Here is a 9,431-nt window from a genome sequence, read left to right as displayed (position 1 = left end):
CCCCGGGCCGGGACAGCCCGGAGCGGAGGGACTGTCCCCGGAGCAGCCACCGGCCGGCTGGCCGGGCTGGGACGGAGCTGCCGACATCCTATGGAAACCCCACCTACAGGAAAAGGGAGGACCGGACCGGTACAATGCCGGGGCGGGGTGGGGGCTGCGAGAGGGTGTGGAAGTGCCCTCCGATCCCAGCCGGGGGGGACCGTCACCGCTGTCACCTGCAGAGCACAATGCCCAGAAGGTGGGACTCCTGCAGGCCCTGACCCACCACAAACCTCTTGTGCTTCAGGAAGAGGTGATGGACTCCTGCTCCTGCATTGACCCAAAGCCTTGTTCCCCACACTTCTACATCTCAGGCTTCGACATGTTCTCATTTTGTCTAAATCCAAGTGCAATCCCTGCTCCTTGCTCTGCCTTTGGAGGGCGATGTGCCCGAGTCACCTTTCCCAGTACAAAGGTGATGATGTCACCAGTTCCAGCTGGACACACCAAAATGAGCTGATGAATCAGCAGGAGAGTGACCACACCAAACACAGCCGGGAGGGCACGAGGGAAGGAGGGAGGTGCTGGCAGACACAGCCTGTGTCCGTTCAGGCCTCTCCCCATCCGCGCATCCGTCTGTCCTGGCTGCTCCCTCTCTTTGCACGTGCTCCATCCCAGCTTGGCTCAGTACTGATTTCCCTGGCATCACTCCTGCACCATCAAATCCCTTCTTGGCCTTATTTCAGCACCTCACCCCGAGCCCCCACCTTCAGGCTGCCCCGCTGTTGCACAGTATCACCACAGCTGGCCAGCTGTGCACACACGGGTAGCACAGCCTGAAGGTGTTCCATGTATTCCTCCTGAGCCTGCAGAGCCCCCAGACCCCAGACTGGGTTTGATTTGGTCTCGAGGTGACTGAAGGCATTCAGGACAGGGAAGGTCACGTGGAATTTTCTTTGGCTGTTATGGAGTATCCTCAAGGTGTGGTTGGAGCCCCACCAGCCACGTCATCTTTGTGTCTCCACACCTCCCAGGCAGCCTCCAGCAGCCTTTGGTGTCCTGTGCCCACCTCGCCCTCCCCTCCTGCTTTTCCAGCCTTGATGGGCACCCCTGTCCCCCCAGCCTATTCCCATCCCCCCAGCTCCCCTCATCGCTCTGGTTTTCCCAGGTGAGGCTCTGCTGTCATCACTTTCCTTTGTCATGGTGAATTTTGATGCCCCAAAGAGCAGCAAAGCCCCAGTGCCACAAGCTGTGCCCTCAGCACAGGGAGGAAGGGACGGTGCCACAGGGGGTGGCCAGAGCCCGGCACTATTCCTGGGCTCGGCCCCAGCTCCAGGTGACCTTTGCCAAGTCATTTCCCTGCTTTGTGCTTGTGCTTCCTCCCGCGCAGCCCGGGGCTCTCCCAGAGGGATGATCCCACTCGCTCCCGGTCGCTCCCGCTGTCCGCAGAGCTCCGGGTGGAGAAGCGGATGTCTCGCAGCCCGTGCCCGATTTTGGGAGGGGAGGTGGGAAGGCCACTTCCTTCTGCTGGGACTGTTACCCCTTCACCTCGCGTTTTTTTAATGCTTTTCCTTTTGAGGAATGGAGCGGAACAGAAGAACCGCGCTGGAACATCACAAGGGAAAGGGAATAAATATGACACCCCAGGACTGTGGGGGTTCCCCGAGGAGCCCTGCGTGGGGTTTCCTTCCCCCATCACCTCCCAGTCCCACTGCAGAACAAGCCACTCTCCCCGAGTGCCCCGTGTTTAACCCATCAGTGACACCACAGGAGGTGAATTCCCCCTGACTCCAGCACCCACCTGCCAGACTCCACTTGCTGCCATCCCCACCCCTCAGCTGGGAGGATTCCAAACCTCCAAACCACTCATTTTCCTCCCCAAAGACAGGGACCAGATGGGATTTTGAGTATCAATTTATTCAGGGAAAGGCTGGGAGGAGAAGTCACTGTCACCAGGCTGTGAGCCCCCTGAGCACTGTCCCCAGTCTGGCTGCCCAGATCCCAGCACTGGCGATAGGTCTGGCCTGCCCTGGAGGAGCTCCTGCATGAATTATTGATGATTCTTCAGGAATAAACCCCTACAGACCGGGCCTGTGACCCCCTGCCATCAGAACACTCCCAGCTGGCAGGAGGATGCTGCAAAAGCATGGCTGAGCTGCAAATCAGGGCCATGGAGGGAGATGGACAGAATAAAGCTGCAAGAAAATAGGAAAGAAAAACGGGGTCGAGCTGAGACTTGCCAGAAGCACAGGCAGGGAAATGAGATCTGGTGCTAAAAAGAAAACATGTTTCCTCCTGTTTCCTGTTCACACCCCGGCAGGCTCCCAGCGTGCTTCAGGACCTCCATGGACACTGCGGTGGCTACAAACACAAAATTCCCCCTCTAAGGTTTAGACTGCACCTGAACCCTTTCATTCAAAGCTCAGGAATTCTTAACAGCAATGTGTGAAATATTTTCTTCAGCTCCTGCCCGATGCTGTCCATGCCCAGAGCAGCTGGAAATACCTTTTTCAGGAGTGCAAACCTGTCTCCTCTGCAGCTCAGCTGCTCTCCAGGCTCCACAGCAGGACACGGGCACACCCTGAGCTCCCAGGGGTGCAGAGCTGTGCTGGAGGCACCACTCTCCCTGTCCATCACCTGGCAGAGAGCAGCACCACCAGGTTATTTCGAGCTCCACTGCACAGCTGGAGGTCTTCAAACTTTGTCATTTTGGGCTGACACGGTGTTAGCCTGGGACCAGGAGCTGTGCCATAACACAGCAGGGAGCAGAGGGCAGCTTGAAATGAGAGTGAAGAGGCTTTTTCACATCTAATAATTTCCTCTGATGAAGACAGGCTGAGAGCTGGGGATGTTGGACAAGAGGAGGTTCCAGGCAGACCTTGAAGCCCCTTCCAGTGCCCAAGGCCTCCTCCAGAGCTCCAGGAGGGTTTGGGCACCGCTGCCAGGGATGCCCAGGGTGGGATTGTTGGGGTGTCTGTGCAGGGCCAGGAGCTGGACAGGATGATCCTTGTGGGCCCCTTCCAGCTGTGGATTGATTCTATGAATTCTGTTGTGAGTCTATGAATTTTCTGCCCTTCAAAGACAGCCTTTGCTCCTCTAGAAGCGTCACTCCCTTCTCAGTGGGCCAGCAATCCCTCCCTGAGCTTGAGGTGTGTGAGGTGCAGCTGCACAAGGGAGCCCAGAACCTTCCCTGTCCTCAGCTGCCTGCAGGGACCTGGGAGGCTCCTGGGGGCCCTTTCTCAGGAGGAAGATTCTCCCTCTCACACCAGGTATGGAGCTCTGCAAGAGCTGGAGGGACCTTCCCTCGGGGTGGCCTGGCTCTCCCTGAGCTCATCTCCGTAAACCCAGCAGGTGACACCGGCTGAAGGTGACCTCCCCGTGCCACCCGCTCCAGCCTGGGCTGGGCTGCTTATCCTCCACCACCATCACCAACCACCCGGGTGTCCTTGCGGGCCCCTCCAGCGGTGCCTGCCGGGGCCGGGGCGGGCCGGGGAAGGCGCAGCCCCGGCGGTGCCTGCGCTGTGCAGTTGGATCCCTCCACCACGAGAGCCCACTGCTGCTCCGCGCTGGGCTCCGCCGCTGTCCCCGCCTGTCCCCGGCGCCGCCCGAGGGGCTAGGGGTGCTGAGCCCCCCAAACTCTCCCCACAGCGGGGCTGCGACCACCCTTCTCCCTGCGCACGGTCCCGGGGGGCTCCGCCGCCCCCAGCCCTGCAGGGAGGCTCGGGCGATGCTGCAGCTGCCTCCCCTCCATCCTCAGCGGGTGCTCTGGGTACCTCCCTCCGTTCAGCACGGTTTTCGTGTGCTTCCCTCGGTTTCACACGATTTTAGGTTGTTCCTCCGGTTTTGCACAGTTTCAGGGTGTTTCCCTTGCTTTTCTACGATTTTAGGGCGTTTCCCTGGGTTTTACACGATTTTAGGCAATTCTGCATCACAAGCAGAGTCTCCCCCAAACCCCGCTGTACCCCCCACTAAACTCTCCTCTGGGGGATTACAAAGGTGCCTCTCCTCCTGCAGGGCAACACCTTAATTAGGGGGGAAATAAAAGGGGGTGCAGGCGATCCCTGATGAGGACAGAGTTAATTATTGATGTGGCAGCTCCTGAAAGCTTCCCCAAGCAAAAACCTGGTTTTGAGCAAAGCAGCTCCTGCCTGCCAGGCTCCAGGAGCTGCCCTGCACAGAGGGGACGATAAGGAGAGGTATTGTTGCTCCGTGCTCATAAAAGGATTATTATTAAGGAGGGGAAGAAAGTTGTAAGTGAAGTAAATTGGGCCAGGCTGGGTGTTTGAATAGACAGGAATAATGTTATGGTAATTTCATGCACGGCTCTGCTGCTCCAGGACCCTGACGTGTTTTATAAAGCCCGGTGCTACAAAAAGCAATTCTGTGAGCAGAGAGGGGGAGAGCTGGCCAAAGAGAAACGAGGAGAAGATGTAAAAAATGATGTTTTATTGTGTGGGAGAAAGCAATGAGTCGAGATCTAACCCTTGATGTCCTTCTGGAGGAGAAAGCTGGCAGCATATTGTCACTCGCTTGTATGATTCAATTTGCTATTCTAAGTCTTACAGTAATTTCTTTCCTGTGCTCCAAAAGCTTGTATCTAAATTTCCGTTTGCAAATGAAACACATGGAAGAACTCCCCAAGGCTGGGGCTTCAGAGCTGGATCTTCCCAGAGTGCAGAGGCTGCTGACAGGGTGGGGGCAGGGGGCACCCAGCAGCACCACCTTCCACTGCCACTTTGATTTGATTTTAGTTTGACAACCCAAAACACCTGAACAGCAACCCGGGGTGGGCTCCCTGTGCTGCACAGGGTAAGTGATGGATCCAGCCCCGACACAGTGTGACATCAATCAGACCTTTACGAGTCCCCAGCGGCTGCAAATCAATAAGTGCCAGCAATAATTACCCATTTTGTCTTTCTCTTTATTAATATTTAGACGTTTTTAATCTTTTCTCTCTAAACGTGACGTTTCCCTGCTGTGGGTGTCCTTCAGAGGGAGCTGCCAGGAAAGCTCCTGTTCCTCTAACTAAAGGCTTTGTGCTGGATGGAGCTGCTCCCTGAGCAGGAATGACACAGCCACCAAAGCTGGGGACGACTCTGCTGCCTCAGCCTGGGCAGGTGACACCAGCTGATGTCCCCAAGAGGAGGGTGCAGCCTCTCTGGGTGTCACAGTGCAGATCTCGTCATGGTCACAAGGGGGTTTCTCCAGCTCTTCGTGGGGGTGACCACAACCCACAGATGTTATTTAAAGAGATCATGGAATGGTTTTAGTTGGAAAGGACCTTAAATCCCATCCAGTGTCACCCCCTGCCATGGCAGGGACACCTCCCACTGTCCCAGGCTGCTCCAAGCCCTGTCCAGCCTGGCCTTGGACACTGCCAGGGATCCAGGGGCAGCCACAGCTTCCCTGGGCACCCTATGCCAGGGCCTCAGCACCCTCCTAGGGAAGATCTCTTAATTAGGAGAAGTCCCTAGAGGTGATTATCTCCTCAGGGGTGCTGTTAGGGATGTAGACATTGCAAACAAAGCCCTCTTTTGACATGGAAAGGGGCGCAGGACTCCACGATTTTCAATGGAAATGACAGCCCTTATCTCCTCTAACACAAGTGTGGGAGAGCTGACAGAAGCCCTGTCAGCCCTGGAAAACAAATGGGAGCAAATTCAAAACAGAAAACAACCGTCCCTAAAAGTAATATAAATTATGTTTTTTGTAGAAATAAAAAGTTTCCAAAGTCCAGCTTTAAAGCAAGAGAAGGGCTGGAAATAAGTGAGAGGAGGGATCCTGGAACATCTGGCACATCGGGAATGCCTCCAGCACCTGGAGGAACAGCTGAAACTCATCTCTTGTCGAGCTGTGCCCACAGGGAGATGTGCCAGGGATCTGAGGGCAGACACAGACCTGCTTTTCCAGCGTGGGAGAGGTGGAAGCTGTATCCTGACTTTGGGGCTGTCCCTGAATAAATCCTCGGGGGGATCTCAGAGGCTGCTCCCTCCCCAGGCACTGCAGACACCGAGGTCCTGCGACCACCATGGGAGAAGAAACTGGGACTGCAGAGATCCCGGTGCTTCCAGCAGCAGAGACCCCAGGGCTGAACAGGAACCGTGCTCTGACACCCCCAGGAGCCTGCAGAGCTCAGGTTTCACCTCTCCTGATCCCTCTGTGTCGCCTCAACAAGGTTCTCCCCAGGGTGACAGAGCCACCTCAGCATCACCCCACTGAGGGTGACAGTGCCAACCCCACCATAGCTCCTTCCTTGGGACAGCAGTCAGGGATGGGGACAGACAGATGACCACAGTGAAGGTGATCACAGCGAGGGTGACCTCAGGTGTCCCCATCCCTTTGCACTGAGATGCTGCAGGCTCTGCCCAGAGTCACGTGAGCTTCCCCTCTGGTGCCAGCACCTCCAGATGTTCAGCCAGCTGTGATGTGCCATTATCACCTCTTGCCTCTGCTGTGTCACTGCTCTTCTCTCACCCACCTCCACTGGGGACAGGACACGTTGTCCCCTGTCACTGGCTCCACCCAACACAGAATCAGGAGCTGCTTCCTCTGCCCTCCTCTCCTCTGGCTGTTTGCCCGAGAGACTGGGGGGGTTGGCAGAGGCAGGACCATGTTCCAGCCCCCCAGTGTGGGAAAAGGGGCTGTGGCATGAGGCAAAGAGCAGCTGGAAGCCTCTCATATAAACAGTGTAACGAGGACACCGTGAGTGTGGAAACACCTTTCACTGGAAAACAATTCCACATGATGCAACTTCCAGCTACTGCCAGGGAGCTGAGCACAGCCCCAGAGCTCCCCAGATGAGGCAAGAACCCAGGCAGCCCTGCTGGCCACTCCCAGGCAGTGTGGGACAGGTAAAACCAGGGCAGGTAAAACCAGAAGAGATGCTGAAGCTGCCCCACGTAGGCTGAGCCAGCCCCAGAGCCCAGGCTGGGACCCAGCTCCTGCCTGGGGACAGTGGCACCCCTGGGCTGGACTTTTGGGGGCTGGAGATGGGTCTTGAGCCTCCTGGCTGAGCATTCCTGAGGCCAGACACGGGTTTGAGGAGGTGCAGCCTCTGCGTATGGGCAGCAGCGAGTCCCGGGATACACGAACATCCCATCCCAGCTTTTCCAGTGGGACGCGTCCCTCGAGCCCCGCCCGGGTGGCCCCGGGCCATGTCACAGGTAGGTGACCTCGATGACATTGGGCTCAGCACTCCCGTGGGGAAGGTGGTGGTTGCAGGAGCAGTGGAAGGTCACTCCAGCCGAGTCCATCTTCCCGTGGGCATCCAGGCGCCTCCAGTCCGTGAGGAGCACACTGTCCATGTGCTGGGCCATGGGCTCGTGGTGCAGCGTGACCTGCACCGTGCGCAGCTGCGGGCCGTAGTGCACCACCAGCACGATGCACACGGCCAGCAGCACAAAGAGGACGACGATCACCGAGATCACGGGCAGCGCGTCCGATTTCTTGGTCACGCTCTTGACGATGGAGACGGGAGTGAAGGCGGCCACGTCCTGGGGCTCGGGCTGTCTCAGCTGGCTGCCGGGCACTGAGGCGTTCATGGCTCAGCGGGGTGACCTGGCACGGGGACACGGGCGGTGACCACCGAGCCGAGTCCGTCCCTGTCCTCATCTCCTGCCCTCGAGCCCGCAGCTCCTGCCTGCACGTGCAGCTGCCAGGGAATGGGACGATCCCGTGAGCGTCCCCTCCCTCGGGCTCGCAGCACAGGAGAAGTTTTGGTGTTGAAGCCTGGGGCTTGCAGGATGAGGCAATCCCTGCATCCCCCTGTCGTGGGCACCTTTGGACACTACACCTGGCTCTTGTGGGGTCCCTCTCTGCCCTCCCCTCTCCACCCCCAGCCCCACGGTGCTGATCCAGGACCAAACCCCACGGGAACCTCCCAGGGGGACCCAACCCCGTCAGTCGTCCCTCGCCAGAGACAAGATCGCGTGGAGCCAGCACGGGTGGGAGCAGGGGGCAGTGGGAAAGGAAGGAAGGAGAGCCCTGCCAGCCCCACAGGGTACCTGGGCGTCCCTGCTGCCTGGGAATCATCATCTCCGGCGGCGGGGTTGGGAAGCTGCCGGCAGGGCGAGCAGGACGAGCTGCGGCTGGTTCTCCGGTGAAGGTGCAGCCGGACTCACCTCGGAAGTTGCCACGTCACGGCCCGGCCCCGCCGCCGCCGGGACTCCCCGGGGCACACGGGGAGCGCCCATTCATCCCGCGGGCAGAGCTGCTCCCGTTCCTGCCGCTGCCACATCAGCGCTGCTGCCCTGCGACCCTCCTGTCCCCCGCTGCGGGACAAGGGCCCTTTTGTCTGCGGAGAAGGACCCTCCCTCCCCCCTTCGGCTGCAGGAAACCTCCCGGCTGCCACCAGCGGGGCGTGAAAATTGAATGTGGTGAAGGAACGGGTGTAAAAAATCCCCTTCGGCATGTGAGCTGTTTGCACAGCCCCGCACGGTGTCCCCACGCCGTGCTCCGGGCTGGAAGGGCCCTGTCCCCAGGGGTGGCACAGCCCCGGGGATGATGGTCCCTGCCGGGGGTCCCACTGCTGCAGAATTTGCCCATTTGCCAGCATGGCTGTGGGGTGAGTCCATGGGGAGCTCTGGATGCTTTGGGCCTCCAGTTCAGTGGTTGGACTCAATGATTTTGGAGGCTTTTCCATCCTAAAGATTGTGTGAGCTGCTGGGGGTCACAGGCAGCAGCCAGAGCCAGGTCAGGGCTGGCACATCCCTCCCCTCACACGTGTCATACCCCTGGCCCAGGGGTGCCGTGTGTCACACCCTCTGCCCCAGGAGTGACCTTGAGCACATCGCAGGGCAGAAAATATGGATCCCTCCGAGTTTCGGCCATTACAAAATGCATCTTCCCATCCTTCCACCCCAAAACACCACTGCTCTTACCTGCAGGCTCTCAGCAGACAGGCTGGGGTGAATATCTGGGCTCTGTTCTTCCTGCACGTGGGGAGGACACAGTGGGAAATGCCTTTTCCCATCCAGCCGAGCATCCAGAAGAGATTCAACTGTGTGTGAGCTTCTGGGTATTTGCACTCATTTCAGGATTCAGTAAAACCTTAATCTACAGCATAATCTCTGAGCGTCACATCTGTGCAAGGGACAAAAGGATGGGGGGGCTGCTGGCAGGGGGTTTGTCCCAGTAAGACTGCTGTGGAAGCCGCCAGCCTTGGGCCTGGTGGTTTTCCTGGGGGGTTTGGAGGGGTTGGAAGAGACCCACAGAATGTGAGGAGCTGTGCCATGCATGGGGGATCATTCCCCCCAATGCTGCTGCTGTCTGCCAGCTGTGGGAACAAGGATTCTGCTGGCAGCACAAGACACTCTTGATGCTCTCCATGCGGTGAAGGAGAATCTCCTTGGCCTTTGGCTGAGGCTCTGTGGCTTTTGGGGGCTGTGGGAGGGGGCTGGACACTAAAATGCTTCTCCTCCTGCAAATCCCCACTGACAACCAGCACAGGATAA

At 58.2% G+C, this 9,431-nt stretch overlaps 1 protein-coding gene across 1 annotated transcript; it reads right to left on the bottom strand.

Annotated features, from left to right (window-relative positions):
* Positions 1 to 4,411: 4,411 nt before the first annotated feature.
* SMIM33 (small integral membrane protein 33) lies at positions 4,412 to 8,222 on the bottom strand. The gene is made up of 2 exons (XM_053956678.1): positions 7,983 to 8,222; positions 4,412 to 7,536 (listed from the first exon to the last, which is right to left on the bottom strand). Exon 2 carries the CDS (start codon positions 7,518 to 7,520, stop codon positions 7,137 to 7,139), a length of 384 nt encoding a protein of 127 aa, XP_053812653.1. The 5' UTR covers positions 7,521 to 7,536; positions 7,983 to 8,222; the 3' UTR covers positions 4,412 to 7,136.
* Positions 8,223 to 9,431: the final 1,209 nt, after the last annotated feature.

The sequence above is a fragment of the Vidua chalybeata genome, chromosome 15 (genome assembly GCF_026979565.1).
Source record: "Vidua chalybeata isolate OUT-0048 chromosome 15, bVidCha1 merged haplotype, whole genome shotgun sequence".
NCBI classification, from domain to species: domain Eukaryota; kingdom Metazoa; phylum Chordata; class Aves; order Passeriformes; family Viduidae; genus Vidua; species Vidua chalybeata.
This window is presented reverse-complemented; position numbering and strand designations above follow the sequence as displayed.

Coding starts and splice junctions, on each gene's coding strand:
- SMIM33 (XM_053956678.1), bottom strand. CDS start 7,520: ATGAACGCCTCAGTGCCCGGCAGCCAGCTGAGACAGCCCGAGCCCCAG.